The sequence below is a fragment of the Tachypleus tridentatus genome, chromosome 7, assembly GCF_004210375.1.
Source record: "Tachypleus tridentatus isolate NWPU-2018 chromosome 7, ASM421037v1, whole genome shotgun sequence".
NCBI classification, from domain to species: domain Eukaryota; kingdom Metazoa; phylum Arthropoda; class Merostomata; order Xiphosura; family Limulidae; genus Tachypleus; species Tachypleus tridentatus.
In genome coordinates, this window is record NC_134831.1 from 56,864,139 (window position 1) to 56,883,763 (window position 19,625).

At 33.9% G+C, this 19,625-nt stretch overlaps 1 protein-coding gene across 1 annotated transcript in view; it reads right to left on the reverse strand.

Annotated features, from left to right (window-relative positions):
* LOC143255726 (digestive cysteine proteinase 2-like) overlaps positions 1-19,098 on the reverse strand; it is a 49,524-nt gene extending 30,426 nt beyond the window's left edge. Inside the window, exons 1-3 of the mRNA XM_076511861.1 lie at positions 18,921-19,098; positions 2,664-2,834; positions 1,505-1,668 (exon numbers count right to left, since the gene is read on the reverse strand). Coding sequence (XP_076367976.1) covers positions 1,505-1,668; positions 2,664-2,834; positions 18,921-18,981 — 396 coding nt within the window. The 5' untranslated portion in view covers positions 18,982-19,098. The remainder of the gene's footprint in view (positions 1-1,504; positions 1,669-2,663; positions 2,835-18,920) is intronic.
* Positions 19,099-19,625: the final 527 nt, after the last annotated feature.

A 19,625-nucleotide genomic window follows, 5' to 3' on the forward strand; every position in this document is an offset into this window, starting at 1 on the left:
TCCATAGTCGAGTCTTGATCGAATAAGAGTACAATATATCTTTAACATGGAACATCTATACCCTTCCCAACTGGTGGTAAACGCAGCTGCTTTAAGTGTGATATAAAGGTCAGCTTACGGTAAAAGATAAGCCCCAATATCTTTGTCTCAGGGACCACAGGTAGCACAACTTCACCAATATGGAGTTCAGGATCAGGGTGAATACCCTGTTGGCAGCAAAAGTGCATTCAAACAGTTTTAGAGAGAGAGAAGTTAAAGCCATTTGCTGTGATCCACTTCAGTAAACAATTGAGGGCAGTCTGTAGCTGACACTCAATATACCATGTTTGACAACTGACATGAGATGTGAAAGTCATCGACATAGAGCCTGTTTGCAACAGTAAGAGAGAGTTGTTCGGTGATGGCGTTAATTTTTATACTGAAAAGTGTGACACTCAGAACACAGCCATGAGGGACTTCAAGTTTTTGTAGAAAAGAATGGGAAAGTGTCAAACCCACATGAACTTGGAATCTCCTGTCAATTAAAAATTTTTTAATAAAAATGACCAAATGGCCAAGTAACCCATATTTATGGAGGTCTCGCAAAATGCCATACCTCTATGTTGTATCATAAGCCTTCTCAATGCCAAAGAATATTGATACAAGATGTTGTTGTTGGAGAAAGGCTTCTCTAATTGAGGTTTCAAGTCGAATCAGGTGGTCCATGGCAGAGTGCTGTCGTCGGAACACACACTGGGTGGGCGAGAGGAGGTTGTTTGATTCCTCGAATCAAACAAGATGAGCATTAACCATCCTCTCTGAGGTCTTACAGAGACAGCTCAGCAAAGCAATTGGACAGTAGTTTGAAGGAATCTTGGGATCCTTCCCAGGCTTAGAGAAAGGTAGGACAAACCCAGTTCAAGACATCAAAAAAAACATTCTCTTGCCAGATCTGATTAAAAACAATCAGAAGAATAGCAAGAGAAACAGAAGATAGATGGAGCAGCATGTCATAGTGTACATCATCAGGTCCAACTGACGTACTGCCAGACCGATGAAGAGCCAGTCTGAGTTCCACCAGTGTAAAGGGACTCTTATAGTCACAGAGGAAAATGTGATTCCTTCTGTAAAGATTTCAAGCAGGGAACATAAGCAGCTAGAGGTATCAAGATGACAAACATGATGGGAAGTAACAGCTTTTTGTGTTGCATTTCTGAATTATTGATATAGTCTAACAAATTATTTATAAAGGTTATAGATGTTAAAATACCCACACAAAGCTGTACAACTTTTAAAGAAAAAAGCTACAAAATTAATATTTTACTCATGAGTCTCCATCTACGAAATGTTTTTGTTTATATTATCAACTATACAGTCTTACTAACATTCAAAAAATATGTTAATAGTGTAATTTTATTCCCACACACACTTTATTCATTTAGTGGAATAGGATGAAAGATAATTTTTAGTCAAGTTGTACAAGCTGCAATAAGAAAAATTTGATAATTTGTAGCTTAATACTTACCGTAAAATTTGTCAAGTCTGGCAAAACACTTTGTATGGTAACAGTCTCATTGTCAGTTACATTGAGTTTGAAGCATGTATGGACTGGTTTTCCTTGATCATCTGGCATATAGGCAATTTTAAAGGCTTGGTTCTCACTTTCAAGTTGGTATGTCTGTACTAAGTCTGTAACAGTATATGTAAATAAGTATACTAAAAATTCACTCCTTCAAATAAAATTACCAATTCAAAAAAGTTTGTAAAATATATTAACCCCTTCAGTGTCAAGCTTGGTTTGGACAGGAGTTTAAAAAATTTAGGCCATTTTATTTTGCTTTTTGGTAACCTATCTTAATATATATGTGAATAAATTTGGGTAAATATTCTTTTAAACATGGAGTGCATCTGAGTCATCTTTGGCAAATCACAGAAGGGGTTAATATTTTATACATAATGTATAAATTCTGAATTAACAACTTCAAACACAAAATAAGTAGTGACTATTCATCCAACCTAGATTATTTTTATATAACAAGTTTTTCTATTAGTAAAAAATACTACAATAACAGAAGTTGGAAGAGACAGGGGAATATGATTGATATTTTACTTTACAAAGCACCAAAAGTTATCATTCCCTAACAAATAGAATATACATAGGTCCTTAAAACAAAACAAAATTAAATATTTTAACAGTTAAACAATACACATGATTGCAGTTACATCCACAAGTCATTTATAATAAAGCAGAACCTTTTTATCAGTAGTTTTATTGAAGTATTCAAAAGTTAAATGTTTCCAAACATTTTTTCATGTAAAATTAAAAAAAAAATTCAGACTTATTAAACATTTATATTCTCATTCATTTAGAAATAACTTCTAGAACCTCTTAATTGTATATCCCTGTAAATTTTATTTGGTATTTACTGTACCATTAACCACTACTAAATCAGAAATGTAGGGTGAAATAAAGTTGGTAGCTCTGACATCTAATACCATGGCACATACACTTTGACCCTCACCCATGTAAGTAGGGTTAACTATAATCATTAATTATAATTTTTGACACAACTTAATGATTTAACTTAATCTACAGATTACCTATGAAGAAAAAAACAACAAAAACCAGGTGTTCTTTGCTAGGATACACCTACAAATACATAGCTATAATACACATACCATACCTCCATAATAGTCTATACGACTATTATTACTGGACTTGTTGAAGTAAGCTTTAAATGGTTCCTTAATCTCTGCATATGGTAAGTGCAAAAGACCATTTACAGTATAAGTGTCACTGAAAACTGGCAAGCGTTTTTTCTGAAAGCTTTGAGGTTCTTCTAGACTGTATACTTCTAGTGAAACAAAATTACAAATGAATTAGAAGTATGCATGCAATATTACAAAAGTTTAAAATTTCAATTACTTTTACATTATTTCAATTAAGTTTAGAAATGAGACCTAAAAATCAGAAAACAAAATACATAACCAAATAATAAACAAAACGATATATCAAAGGTAAAAAAATTAAAAATACAGTCATGAAACTGTAAAACAGACAATATTATATTTCATATATCGAAAAACTGTTTTAGTTATGTTTCAGTTTTAATTATGTATTTTCACAGTTTAACACAACACACTAGTTTCTTAATTGAACAAACAGCTGTCTGCAGATCTGCACTTGTATTAAATTTTAGAGACTTTAGCATAAAATGTTGCAGGTATAAAATGGATAATCTGTCAAAATTATTTCACTTGGACAGATTTATATCCAAAACCTGGGGGGGAGGGAAATCGCATTGGTATTTTACATACAATTCACAAGCGGTGAAAATTGTTAGCTTTATTATTTACAATTAAATATTTATTACAATATTTTCTGTACAAAATTAGTATTACTTTATTTCTTAGGATTGACAATTAATTTTTCTTTTTGCAATAAACTTTGGAACAGTTTTAATTATGTATTTTCATAGTTGTAACACAACACATTTGTCTCTAAATGGAACAAACAGCTGTCTGCAGATCTATTTTATTGCATAAAAACATATATTACCCACAACAGCATTTATTACAATTGGAGTTTTAAACATGTTCAAATAAATACCACAAAGAATACACTACTAAAATTCATCAGTTTAACTTCTTTATGCCCGAGTGCACCAGTGCAATACACTTTATGGTTCCCTTTATTTTATCTCAAAAAATTATATGAAATAGTTAGTGAATAACATATGTTTTTATGCAGTATTTGTATGGCTTAAGTAACACTAGCACTCAAGAGAGGGATGGCATTATTGTTTTTATGTATACAAATGTCATGCTCTCACAGTCAGTAACTCAGTGTTCTTCACACATCTTGGTTAAAGAATTTATCTTTAGAGTTGAAGAATGCAAGATCAAATTTGATGTTACCATACTACCTTGGTCTGTGTTGTGACATTTAGTGTGAAGATAGCAAAGACTATTAGCCTATGTTATTACTCTTCTAACAACCCGGCTCTTCATAGTCAGAAACCCAAAAGGTCAAAAGATAAAAAGGATAAACATTGTATTAACAACATTATAAATACAGTTTAACAAACTGTTGTCAAACAATTGAAGGAAAAGTTTCTAAAAGTACAGTAAAGGTAGGTTAGTGGCTCTTTTCAAATTTTAAATATAGTATACAATTTTGATGTCACCAATGCTAATCACTCTCAAAACAATGGTCAAAATTATTACTAACACAGATTACACAACTCTGACAGTTTTATTGTTTTGAAATTTTCATATGTTCCAAAGTAATTCTTGGAAGTTGAATCCAAAAATGATATCCATTTTTCTTCACCACATACAGAGTTTTCACAAAACGTAGGTACTTTTACACAAGTGAATAATTTTCATTGAAATGAGGTCACATTTTATGTTTAACATGCTGGCAACCACTGACTACAGATTAACCTTGAACAATCATGAAGTACAAGAGCCTTACCAATCATTCTAGAACCCAAACATAATAAAAAAAATGTTCATTATGGTAAACCAAATAATTTCATCAGTTTGTTATTTTCTCAATTTGTAAAAAAATCCTTTTGTGATAGAAAAACATGAATGTTATTTTTATCTTTAATATCAGTGTAGCCGAATTATAGAAAATTTATTATTAAAACTAAAACTTTTAAAGTTCAAATGTACAGGCCTGTATTACCATTCACTATCCAAGAAAGGCACATATATGGAAACATCAATGCAGTAAAAGACTCATAAAGAAAATGAAAATATGCCAAAAGTACCAAAGTTTAAGAGGGACATATCACTTCCCAAGACTACCCACTTCACCAATCCACCTGTCACTGACACCTACATTATAGCAAAGAAATGAATGCTAACATGTAAGATAATGAAGGTAGATCTGATGAATGCCTTTATTAAATAACAGGATGACAGATACAATGAGCAAATTAACATTACATTGTTAATGAAGATACAGATTACAAAAGTTTTCAGTGTAAAATTAAATGGTAATACCACGAATGAATGACATTAGAAGCACACAAATAACTTCTCTGAACATCAAAAACTGGCAAATTAAAATACAAATACTGCAGGAAGATACATACAAGTAGGTGACAATCAATAACAGTCACAGTATTATCAAAACCTGAACAAAATTATCAACAGTTTTATTAAATAAGTATCCATAATTACCTTAAAGCAATGCTTGTAGTGGAAAAAAGCGGTAGCATAGAAAAGCAGTACAGACAAGTGGGAGGGTAAGCATTTCAATATTCTAAGTTTAAGATATGCACATATGTTTAAAAGTCATTTTATTTTTGGTTTGTAAACAGGCAAGTTGTTTTAGTTGTGATGTATCAAGTGCAGGAAAGCTTTGTGTCTAACTTGTTTATTTTGTTACCTCAATAACACAGCAAGGATTCTGTACAAATGTACTGGTCTGCACAACTTGCATATTATTATGACAAATACAAAAACATGTGAGAATAGGGAAATCAAATGTATATTAAAATGCACCAAGTGAATACAGTCATTTATTTGTTCTTTAAAAATTTGCCTAGATTTAATACAAGTAGTGAAAAATGTGTTGCATATCCTAATCTCATCACTCTTTTCTTCCAAACCATCATGTTTTTGAGATCCTATTGCATTTTGGTGGAAATGTGTTTCATGGATAATATAATACTCTGAGCTACTTGCTACTTTTTTTTTTTTTTTCCCATCAATCCCTGAAGAGTGGGCAAGTACAGAAGGATTGGAAGTTAGCTAATGTACCTTTTCAAGGAAAATTATAAAAATTTTCCCAATAATTATAGACCTGTTAGTCTAATGCCAGTTGTGGGAAATGTTAAAAATTCTGATAAAAGATGTTTTGCAAAGTCATTTAACAAAGTTTAGAATCTTATCGGATAGTCAACATGGATTCACTAATTGAAGATCTTGCCTTGCACATCTTTTGAAGAGGAAAATACTTATGTAGATAGGGGTAAAGTTGTATATTTGATGTACCTAAATTTTTAGAAAACATTTATCAAGGTGCCATATAAAAGGCTTGTAAAAAAAAATCTAACAAGTTGACTGGGTGTCAGATATCAGAGGGTTGTTAGAAATGAAGTTCAAAGACCTTTGGTCTTTTTAATTTACATCAATGATATGGATGAAGGAATGGTCAATAAAAATTACTTAATTTGAAGATATTAACTCTATCACTATGAATGAAAGATCATGTACTGCATTTGTTTATCAACATTCAAAATTTTATTGAACTACTATTTTATAACTTCACATCATCAAGTTCATTATCAAATTATAGATTATAATTCATGTATTATACATTAGCTAATTTCTTATTTTAAAAGTAAATATTAAAATGAATTTTTAAATATTGATTATGGTGTGTCACTTGGTATGTTGAATGCAGCATTGATTTAAACTTAAATGTTTCCAATGTTCAAATACAAATTCTATAGTTTCTTCTGAATTAGAAACTCAAATTATCAATATCGACAAGTTAGAATATTGAACAAAAATCTCCTATCATTTCGTTTTACTTAGCTGTTGCTATTTTTACTACAAAAAGTGGCCTCAACCACCTCTTTCCATTTTTGAAAATGCTACATTGTATATACTTCTGTCTACAACAGTGGTTCTTACTCTTGTTGGAGGTACTGAACCCAGGAAGTTTTGTACTTGCACTCACTGAATCCTTTATAATTGAAAAAATAAAATATGATTTTTTCAAATTCAAAACATAAGTAGATATTTTATTAGTGTACAAAATGAACCATGCATCAATTGCACACAATATCACCGTGTTCAAAGAACAAAACCAACAAAACATGAATTTCACACAAAAACAAAAACATAGCTTAATGAATATTTACTGCAAATCAATGTGACTTTTGCCTTTGCCTTTCAGAGACAAGTTCAGAAATGCACAGTTTCACCTTGGCAAGTGCCACTCTCATCATTTTCACAACAAAGTCTGTTCATTTTCTTTGTTTTTGTCTACTATCCTCGAAAAGGATTGCTCACAAAGATACGTTGTAACAAATGGTATGAGTATCCTAAGGGCTTTCTTAGCAATAAGAGGGTATGCTACAATTTGATGACACCAAAACGTTGAGAACGTTGTTGTTCTGAAAAGTTGCTGTTGAACCTGGCTCTGCTGAAGTTCAATGATTTCATCAAGGTATTAATCTTTGACATCTGCTGTCTCAACACTAAACATGAACGGCTGTCTCACCGATGCTGAATATGACTCTCTGGTGGGGAAGTATCCATCGAGAGACCTTGCAAGCTCATCTAAGTGCATGGCAATTGCTTGCTTCAGTTCCCTGGGTACAGAAATGTCTCTGATTTCAGACATCTTCAATCTTACTTGCACAGTCATCCAGCAGAGGAAAGTTTGTGAAGTTATCATTCTCTGTTCATCGTTTCCATAATGGTAGCTTTTTTTGAAAAGCCTTCAGATTTTCTTCTGCTTTGATGATGTTGACTCCACTGTCCTGCATCTGTTGATTGAGAGCATTGAAAATATCAGTCATATATGCCAAAATGAGAATGAACTCAGATTTTTTGAAGCAATCTGCGTGACAATGTTGGTGCTCTTGCAAAAACACGGCTAATTCCACACGCATGGCATAAACATGATTCAGCACCTTTCCCTAGGATAACCACTGAATGTTAGAATGTTACAGAAGTACCTTGAATTCAGAGCCCATTTCATTACACAGCTCTTTGAAAATGCAGTGCTTCAGGGCAAGGTTTTTGTTGCCAATGCATGCCTGTGCAGAACACAGTGCATTACAATGATGTGTGGCGCATCGGCTTTCACCAGGGCACCGAAACCAGAGTATTGTCCCAGTATGACTGGAGCTTCGTCTGAACAAACTGCAGAAACCATATCCCATAAAAGATCATTGTCTCTGAAGAAGTCATCCACAAGTTTCTTCACGTCGGCTGCCTTAGTTGTTGTTGTTGTTGTTGTAGAGGCTTACAAAATAAAAAATCTTGTCATTCTTCACGTAGCGCACGAATACAAGCTGGATTAGATTGGAAACGTCGATAGTCTAGTCGAGTTGAAGGCTGAATTTTGCTGGGCTTCAAATCAGATCCACAACTACTTGAGCCAAAATGTCATCACTTATGTCATCTATTCTGCTGCTGATGGTTTCATTTGAAAGAGGAATTTGAGATAACTTATTTTCAGCAGCTTTTCACCATCTTCAATGCAGCTGGTTTTACAAGTGCTTCACCAATGGTGTGTGGGTTGCCCTGCTTTGCGATCAAGTAAGCAACTTCGTACGATGCCACGAGGATCAGTTTGTCGATGGCTACAAAGCAGAGAACAGGCAAAGTAGCCTTTTCATCGAACCTGGCTCTCTTTATCTTGAATTCAGCAAATGTGTTCTTGTATTTCCCATCTTCATGCAGCTTTAGGGAGTGTTCTCTTAGTTTTGTTGGTGCTAGACTAGAATTGCTCAACTTGGCATTGCAAATCATGCATTGAGGATGCTGACTCCCATCATGTTCCATTATACACATGAATCCATATTGTACATATTTGTCCAACCACTTCCTGTTTTTGCTCAACATAGTTAGTATGAAGGGATTGAGAGATTAGGAAAAAATTCACAAATGACACAGTTACTACAGTCACAAGTCGACTGCTAAGTACACAAAGTTCCCTGCAGCACAGATATTCAGGCCAAGTGATGTGACGTGATCAGCCACAGCCAATGGTGGCCAGGTGGAGCATGACATCATACGAGTGGGGTGAACGGAACGGACACACACACAGTGTGTGTGTTTTGACCTCTGCCAAACCCTTGAGGTTTAACTGAACCAAGGTTAAGAACCACTAGTCTACAATGTGCAAATAACCAATCAAAAGCTCAGAATGTCTCCCTAGTGGCTTTCTCAGCATAATTGAATTATTCAGTACCAACCTCCTTCTTTCAATGCTTACAGTAAAAAGTGTGAAACCTTAGCATACTTGCAATATTGTTTTTAGACCCAAATACAGCAAACTTTTTCTACAAGTCTTTATTTGTTGTTCAATGTTTAAAAAAAAAATTGAAATTTATGAACTTATTGTAAACAGTTATATGTAAATATAATGTATTAAAACTGAAATGTGAGTATTTCACAGAGTAATAGTTCACTACAACACAGCTAAGACAGACCACTTTGTAAAGACTAAATGCCACTTATCTTTTTACACATTGCAACATTTATAATGCTAGCCAAGCCTGGCTGAAAGGTGAATACAACAACAGCAATAAATATGTATATAAATATATGCACATACATGCGTTATGTTATGAAAGTTAAGCTACTTAGACTAAACATGTTAGAATCTGTAGTCACTATATTCCATAAAGAATTTTTTTTTCAAACAAAGGTTAAGTTGTTAAAGTGAACTATTCAAAAGGTATAGTAGTGAAAATTACAGATAAAATATAATTTTTTCTACAAAAAGTTTGATAATTATCTGAAGGTTATAAAGATTTTGCATGTAAAAACTTTAAAAATGTTCCAATACAGAAGTTCTTTTTAATCTTAAAATCAATAATTTTATATGTTGAGTAGTCAACGTTCTGAAAAAAAAAAGAGAACATTTTTAATTAAAAAATGTTAATATTTAACTTAAAAACCTGACATTTTGTGTTTGAAAGCTTTCAACTATTTGCCAATAATCTGCAGAATTTTGTAAAAATACATGCACATTATCAAAAATCACAGTATAATTTTGTGGTTATGAGCTGGGTTTATTCTACTCAACCTGTAATGGGAGGTCAAAGGGTTAAAGTCTTGGTTGTTTTTAAGTGTGGAAAGAATGCTAGTGCTTTATAAAAGGATTTACAATCATTTGGTGAATTGGGCAAATAAATGGCAAATGGGTTTTAACTATAATAAATGCAAGGTAATATATGTAGGTTATCATAATTTTAATTATGACTTGGATGGGAATAACCTTAACAGTGTCATTAAAGAAAGGGATCTCAGTGTAATAGTTGATCAGTCTCTAAATCTATCTAAGCAGTTTGCTGTTGCTAGTGGTATGGAAAAAAGGATTTTAGGTTGTATCTATAGAAATTTCAAATACAAGTCTAAAAAGGTTATAATTTCATTGTACAGCTTTTATATTGTTAAGCCACATGTCGAATATTGTGTTCAGCCTTGGTTAAGAAGGGTTACTGGAATGGATTCTGGGATGGAAAGGTTAACATCACTGAACATTTTTCTTGAGAGGAGAAGAGTTGGAAGGAGGATCCAATTGAAGTATTAAAGCAGCTAAGAATTATTTTTCTAACAGGATGGTTGGCCATTGGAATGGGTTGCCTTCAGATGTTGTAGAGATAGTAAATTTAAACAAATTTAAGAAAATGGTTTGTAATTATATGAATGATCAGAGCTGGCTTTGAGTTTTTAAAGAACGTATAAATCCTTTTAGTTTAATTTGAAAGATGAAACAGTTGATATGGACAAAGAGGTCTCATGGTTTTCCAAAATGTTAATTGTTACATCAAAAGCTATATAGGCTGTCTAGGTATTGCACCAGCTGTTTTTTGGCTATAAATAGAGGGACACTTGCATTTTGTAAAGGACACTGGCATTGCCAATAAGGAAATTTAGATCCTTGAGTCACAAAGCCAACAATTTGAGATCACTTCAGTGGAGTGCACCAGCGCACATTCCAGAATGTGTCTGCTTTATGCCACAGAGCTATAAAAGTTCCTAACATTCATACACTCTATGCAGTATACATGAAACAGAAGATATTTTACTCTAAGTGTATTGCAAAAGACATCTCAGGTTTTATTTCATTGCTTCTGGTAAAGGACTATCTTTGAAGGGATAGGATCAAGACACTATGCTAGCCAAACAACAATCCAGATCAACTCTATCAAAAGCTGCTGGAAGGCAGTGGGTAACAAAGAACAAGAGGAGAAACCACGAAGTGCTTTGGAACTGCAGGAAGTACCAATTTATGCATAGTATCAGTCCCTCATGCATTTTATGCTATGGTAATTCAAATATTTAAAGTTTAAGAAGGACACAACCACATATTAAAAGAAACCGACTGACTATTTATTGCCAATTGAATTAGTGGTATTATCTTTAAATGTGTATTTTCTTACATGGAGAAAAATTTCTTGATGTTCTACTGTATTACATGTTTGTTAAAGATGCATGCTTGTATTTGGATAACTGAAATATGAGTCATTTTCCAACATCCATTTTACACCAGTTCTGACATTTTCCCAATACAAAATTCTGTAAAGAATCAGAGGAACAAAGAAAAGTGTTAAAACAATTGCAGTTACATAGGAAGAAGTAGCAAAGAGGGGGTAATTGGCTATATATTCAGATAATAACTATTTAGTTGCTATATAAGCAAAATATGTAAAAGTGGGGGTGTTGTAGCACCCTCAGTTCTGATGACAAAAAATTGAGGTAAGCAATACTTTGTTTTTAACTATAAACAATTTTATTATACAAAAAAGTTTTTGTGGAAATAAGAACAAGTGGTCAAAATCTGTAAAAACCAATTGCATTCTAGTATCAAAACAATTTGTGAATAACATTAAAACTATAATAATTGATATACAGACCTAGATAAGTTTATCTAGAATAACTAATTGTTGGACAAAAACTAATAAAAGTAATTTTTCAAGCATACTTATAAAACAAACAACTTTGCAACTTTACTCATACCTATTTAATTACTTGACTTTCTAGAAACTATCCATTTTTAAAGAAATACTTTTTTCCAAATACAAACAGGAATCCTCAATAACAAATAAGGATAGACAAGTTTTACATACTTAGATTATTTGACAAGTGAATAAAAAGCAGAAGGCTTTTAATTACAATAAATGCATTTTGGATATCATAGTTTGAATTAGAAATATAATTTTGATAGAAATAATCTTAACAGTGTTATGTAAAAAAGGACTTTCTGGTTAATCAGTCTCTGAACTCAGTCAAGCAATCTGCTGTTGCTGATGGTTATGCAAACATGTACAGAAATATTGAATACAAGTTTAAAGAGAATACAATATCATTGCACAAAGCAACAGTTATCTTCCTGGACATTGAACTTCTGCAGGGCTGCTAGAATGATCCCTTGGTTGGAAAGGTTGTCATAACACAATAAGTTAAAATCTCTGGAACTCTCTTCTCTAAAAAAAAGTTAAAGAGAACCTAATTGAGATATTCAAGATTGATAAATAATTTACACTGTTGGTGGATGCATCACCTATTTTGTATTTACTGGTGAGAATTATAGGATTTGGAGTCACCAGTATAAACTAGTAGGAGTCATTTTGAACCAAGATGGTTTTATTTTTCTAAAATGGTGGTAAGCTTCTGAAATGTGTTGACTTCACACATGTTTAATGCAGTAAATCTGAGGGAGACTAGCTGAAGGTTTGATAAATATTTAAAACAAAAGGAATGACTTCCACTTTGTTTTAGTTTAATAAACTGAACAGCCCAGATGGGTCAATAGGTTTCTTGTTTTTAAATCTTAGGTTTATGAAACTGTTAAATATAAACTGTTTCAATCATAAAATAAGTAATACTTCTTCATATCAAAATATTGTCTACTAATGAATGGTTTGGCATCTTATGGGGCAAAGCAACTAGACTGCCTGCACCAAACATCCAGGAAAAAGTTTTAATTAAAGTAAAATTATTAAAATTTTAAAAAAGGAATCAAGGTAAAACAAAAAGTAATTTTTGAACTAAAAACAAATAACATTAAATCCAATTTTTATATCTAGTTTACAGTAGTAAGAGAGAAACTACAGTAATAAAAGTTGTAAAGGGCTTTATGTAGCATAATTTTAATTATTATAACTCACCAGGATGACTAATGGGAAAATTGAAACATCAGCATTAATCACCTAAAGCTGGCCTTTCCAGTCCTGGTTTCAAGTTATTTGACATCACAATTGTTTTCAAAAAGTAAAGTAATACAAGTTTTAAGACTTTCTACAGCATAATTTTAATTATTATAATTTGCCAGGATGACTAATGGATAAGTTAAAAAGTCAGCATTAGTCACCTGAAGTTAGCCTTTCCAGTCCTGGATTTGAGTTATTTGATGTTATGGTCATTTTCTAATTTCATATCAAACTAGTTGTACTTTAATTCTTAAAAAGAAGCATATTTAAAAAAAGATTTAATTCATAAACTAGAAACTTAAATAGTCTTAAAAAGGTTAATGGCCTTTAAAAAATTAAAACATTTGTAAGGTGGACAGTGTCACCATTGCCAATGACACTAACGTTATGGGTAAACCTTTGGACAAAACATGTTTAAAATGGTGCCATTGTTGAGAATCATAACAATGGCAAGACAGTAAAATGTGGCTTATTGTGACCCAAGTGTCACATAGAAAATACATTGGTACATCAGTCCCAGATAAAAGAAAACAATGGGTTAACAAACTGTGACCAATGCGTAGTCTAGTTAGGAGAATTTCCTCTTTCTGATCCTTGTGGAAGCAAGATGGCCAAAGTCCAACAGAGGGTTTTATTTTGAAAAGCTTGTTTTCACATTGCTCACTCTAAGTTTACTGCTAAGTGGCACTGAGCCAAGCCTTGAATATAGGACCATAATCCATGTATGGAACAGGCACAGCAGTGATAGTGCCAGAGCAGACATATTTAGCTGCAGTGTCAGCAACCCTGTCCCTGTAAATACCAATGTGGCCTGGTACTCAGAAAAACTAAAAAGAAGTAGATGTTAAAGAGAAATGTGCTAGCCAGTCTTGAATATCAGCAAGAACAGGGTGAGAACTAATGTGAAGTGATTCCAGGGCCAGTAGAGAACTAAGCAAGTCAGTATAAATAGTACAATTTGAATACTACTTAGCTTCTATGTGACCCAGGGCAAGAGAAATGGCACACAGTTTGGTAGTGAACACAAACTGTAGAGGGAATTCTGTGTGCAACCACTGAACCACAACAAACCAATGCAGATCCCACAGAATCACCTGATTTTAAACCATCCATATGAATAAGAATGGAAGGATGGTTCAAAAGATATTCAGCAAATAAAAGATGGTACTTCCCATCAGGAGTAACCACTTTTCTCAGATGACTTAAAGAAAGGTCACATTTGGGGATTGTAATAAGCCATGGTGGGATGGGTTGACTAATGGATATAGTAATGTTATCCAAGGACAGATCCAAGTCATCCAACTGTGTCTGGATACAAAGGCCAAAAGGAGCAATGGCAGATCATCTACTCTGAAAAAGCAAGACTCACTGAAAAAGAAAAAAACACAACCCCAGATGGGATGCTATGGTAAGGATCAAAGTTTCAAAGCATACAGTAAAGACAGCTGTAAATGGCAGAGGTGTAGAGGAGGTTCATGAGACCGTGTATAAGCTCTGAACTAGGGAAGTGCAGAAAGCCTCAGTGCAGAGCCAAAGTCCCTGATGATGGATGGAATCCAGCATCTTCAAGGCCAAGGTTCTGGCAGAGCCATAGACCAGTGACCCATAGTTTAGTTTTGATCAAGTAACAGCACGATTCATCTTTAGCATAGAACATTGACCTGCTTTCAAAGAGGTGGAAGAGAGGACATGGAGGATGTTCAGTGCTCTTGTACATTTGACTCATAGTTGTTTGTTATATGGTATAAAGGTCAGCTTACAGTCAAAGATAAGCCCCAAATACTTTGTCTCATGGACTACACATAGCACAACTTCACTGATACAGAGTTCAAAATTTGTGTGAATTCCCTGTTGGTGGCAAAAGTGTATGCAAATGATTTTAGAGATTGAAAAGGCAAAACTGTTTGATGTGGTCCATTTCAGTAAATGACTGAAGACAGTCTGTAGCTGCTGCTCAATATATCTCATGTTTGATGACTGACACAAGGTGTGAAAGTAGTTGACAGAGTCTGTTTGTACTAGTAAGAGGGAGTTGTTAAGCGATGGCATTAATCTTTATACTAAAAAATGTGACACTCAAAAAACAGCCCTGAGGAACTCCAAGTTTCTGTAGAAAAGAACAGGAAAGTGTTGAACCTACACAAACTTGGAATTGCCTGTCCATTAAAAAATGTAATAAAAATAGCCAAATGACCATACAACTCATTGGAGGTCTCACAAAATGCTATTGCTCCATGTAGTATCATAAGCTTTCTCAAGGTCAAAGAATATTGGTGCAAGATGTTGTTGTTTGAGAAAGGCTTCTCTGATTGATGTTTCAAGTTGAATGAGGTGGTCCACAGTGGAACTCTATCATTGGTGGAACCCACACTGGGTGGGCAAGAGGAGGTTCTTTGAGTTGAGGAACCATACAAGACTAGCATTAACCATCCTCACTAAGGTCTTAGAGACAGCTCTTCAAAGCAATTGGATAATAGTTTGAAGGAATCTTGGGATCATTTCCAGACTTAGAGAAAGGTAGAACAATAGCCTGGTGCCAGGCATCAGGAAAAACATTATCCTGCCAAATCTAGTTAAAAACAATCAGAAGAATAGCAAGAGAAGCAGGAGACAGATGGTGCAGCATATTGTGGTGTGCATCATCAGATCAGTCAGTCCAATGTACTGCCAGACTGATGAAGAGCCAGTTTGAGTTCTACCAATGTAAAGGGGCAATTATATTCAGAGACAATCAGCTCAAAAGAAAGAGATGATCAACCTGGCCAAGTCTTGATGGCTAGGAAGGTGGAGGAAGAAGCAGAAGTGCTAGATAACTAGCAAAAGTTTTCACCTAGAGTATCAGCTACTTCCTGGCCATCTTTCGAATCTTGTCCCATACAACTTTGGAACTGGTGGTAGAAGATATGCTGGTTGTAAATTTCATCCAAGCTTCCTTCTGGCTTTGATGTCTTACTCACCAAGCATGTGCACGGGCCTGCTGAAAAGCGATGAGGTTTGAGAGTATGGGATACCTACAAAAAGTATCCCAGGCCTGTTTTTGAGCCTTCCGCAGCATGTGGCAGGCAGGATTCCACTACAGATGAGGATATCATGGAAAAGTGTGTCAAGGTTTTAGGAATACATTGAACACCTGTCTGTATAATACAGTCAGTCTTTGCTGCCAAGCAGTCATCTAGTGATGGTTTACAGACGATGGCAGAATCAAGTTCTGTGAGAGCAGCAAAGGCAGTTGGCTTGATCCAGCTTCCACCAAGGTACATAGGTCAGGTGGCATCAACCACAGCCAGTCTCTCTCAAAATTATAGGAAAATTATCACTGCCTCATGGGTTATTATCAACCCTCCATGGAAAGTGAGAGAATAGTGAAGGGGAGCAAACAGAGATGAGTGGCAGTAAAGGACTGCCAGGGTGCATGAAAAAAAAGTATAAGAACCAGTATTGAAAAGAGAAAAGTTGTGCTCTGAGAGCATATGCTCTGTGAATTGACCTCTCCCATCAATATCAGTACCTCCCCAGAGAGGATTATGTCCATTAAAGTCCCCCAGGATTAAAAAGGGAGATGGCAACTGTTCAATGAGAGCATCAAGGCCTGATTAATCATGTCTCTTAAGGAGACAGATAGAGAGAACAAATAGTGATAGTACAATCAAAGGAAACATGGATGGCTACAGCCTCCAAGGGTGTGTCAAGTGGCAAAGACAGGGTGGGCACATGCTGATCATCCAACAGTGCCACTCCTGCATGCACTCATCCATCACACAACCTGTCATTTCTGTACAAAGAAAACAGCAGAAAAGTGATGATATTGGCAGGTTTCAGAAATGTTTTCTTTAAGGAAATATCTACAGGATGGTAAGAAAAGCAATCAAAGCTTTGATGTTATCCAGATTAGAACATAAACCTCGAAAGTTCCATTGCATCAAGGTGGCCATTTGTATTTACGTATAGGCAAATTGGGTTGAGAGTCCTTTTATCGATCATGTTTTTTTTATTTATTTTCTTTATTTGAGGGAGGTTTGGCAACTTCTATGAATCCTGCCCTGGGTCAATTGTGCAGGTGTTGTTGGAAGAGGATTCCAGCAACTGAGGACATCAATGAACGATCCTTTTGCATCTTAGACCAGGAAAAAAAGATGTACTCAAGGAAATGCCTGTACCCAGAACCAAAGAAAGTGGATCTTGAGGTTTGCTGGAATGAATGTTCAGGAGAAAGATAGGTGTTTACATTGATTCATTGACTTTTTAACTATGGAGGTGAAAAGGTTTTTCACATGGTTTGAAAATGATTCTTTTGGAGGCACAGAGATACGTGCAGCAGAATACGTCCGAGATGAAGTAATAGAAAATAACTTTCGGGCCTCAGGGTAAGTAATGTTTTGAATTGTCTTCAAACACTAAGTAATGTTTTGAATTGTCTTCAAACACTTAGAGCAAGAATAAAAGTAGGATCGGTGAAAGCCATTGCAATTAATGCAATGAGGGTCTGTTTCACACTCATTGGCATCATGGCCCTTGCCACCACAATGAGCATACATCAAGAAACTATGACATATCTTCGAGCGACTGAACCACCAACACTGGAAACATCTGTATGGCCATACCTTGCAATTAAGTCTACTAATGACCACTTTCCACTTTATATAATCAAAATACCCAGTTTTAGACACAAGTTATGATTACCAATAAAGAAAGATTGAGTATATGGCATTAAAGATAGCGAGAACAGAGATTTCATTGACAAACAATAAAATAAACAAGTTCTGTCTAATTTTTGTGCAAAATAACTTTCTCATCATTATCAATTCTTTTAAACATTACCCAAGTATGCAATTTACAATACATTTATAAAATTACTTGTATATTAACAACCAGTTATGAACTACTAATTACACTAGTTTAGTAAAGACTTATCTTAAATAGTGAAAAAAACAAGTATAATGTTCTAACATACTCATTAAGATTTATTCAGACATTTTTTAATGTCAAAATGATGGTTTTGTTAAAGGGCTACTTTAAACCATAGGGCTATACATGGGTATTAACAAAAAATTAATTTACATTTGCAAGATTAACTAGGGGATCAATAGGAGTAAAGCCTTTTAATTCTTTTTTCTATATTCTAAAGATGAGAGGACATAGGTTTAAGATTCAGAAAAAAAAATGCACTAAGCTTCAGTTGGGGCAGTTTTTTTTTGGGGTTAGAGTGACTGGCTTATGAAATGAGTTGTCATAAGCACTAATGAAGGCTAGCACTTCACAGAAGTCTGAGAGAGAGAAATTAAGATTTCTCACAAAATAAAGGGAGAGTTTAAATTTTACTTTCTCAGGGTGAATAAGGGCAGCTTTGAAGGACTAAATACTCCTTGTTGCCCGTACACTACGTTTAAGATCAATTAACTGGGAAATTAAATTTACAAGATTTACTTACCTTCTATAACTACATCTATATTCTGATAATTTCACCACTATTCTAATAGGTAAATAATGCTATATAAAAGTAATCCAAGATGTAATCCAAAAGTATTTTTATTCTATTACTAAGATTCTTATCAGAATAACATTAAGAAAAAAAAAATCAGTTAATCATGATGTTAGCTATTTAAGAAAATCAAACACAAATTTAATTTTTTCCTATCAAATAACAAACGTTAAAGTTCATAAATAATATTAAAGTCACTTTAAATAATATCTACAGTGCACGATACTTATAAGTTATATCTTATATTTTGTTATGGGCCAAAAGCTAAGCAGTACTTTGTTTAAAATTGTCATTATTAATCAATTACTGGTAAGAACTATGGGGTAAGGAGGCACAAATCTAGATTCCACTTCTACTTATACTAGTAACAGTAATATTATTAATAATACTGCTAAAAGAATAGTACTTCGAATTGAAGTTTTAATCCCTATTAGATATACATATAATTTATAATAAAATCAAGATAAAATTTTAAAACGAAACACTGAATCACGACCTTCTACGAGTTTATTTTTATTATTATACTACTTTTGTTAGCTACCTACCGAAAAAGGAAAATGCTACGAAAAGTAATGCCGGAGATTTCTTTAGAAATTGAAACCCCATCTTTGTCTTTCAAACTAGAAACTTCGTAAAACCAAGTTTAACACACAAAATCTTCTTTCCTTCCAATAAACACCCCTAAACTCTTCTCACGCCTTTTGACATGCTTATATTACAAACTAAACCTAGTGGCAGGTTATTAAATCTACTGAAATATAATCAATAGATATACACATATATATTAATTAATGTATGTATATTTATGAAATATTTACTTATTATAATTAATTAACTTATAAATGTTTATACTTTTATATATGCACACACAATACATGCATTAAGTTGTTCAGAAATAAATCTTGTAATTCTCAGGATGGCATTTAGAAACTGAATATTGAGTAACTTATCGTTGGTTGGTCGGTTTAATCCGACGTTTGTCGCTAACAAAGTGTCTTAATTGTCTGCTCTTTCAACTCTACTCAGAGTTAGTTTCGTAACCCCTAAGGCAGCATGAACAAGGAACAAGGAATTTTGTCTGATTTTCCTCTAAGAATTTAAACTTGAACGAAAGGTTACCAAAACTATACAGAACATCAACCAGACATTCGACCATGGATTTGTTACTGAACGTTCAGTTCAGTGTTGGTTCTAAAGATTTCGACATGGAGATGAAAGTCTTGAAGATCACGAAGGTCGTGGAAGGAAGA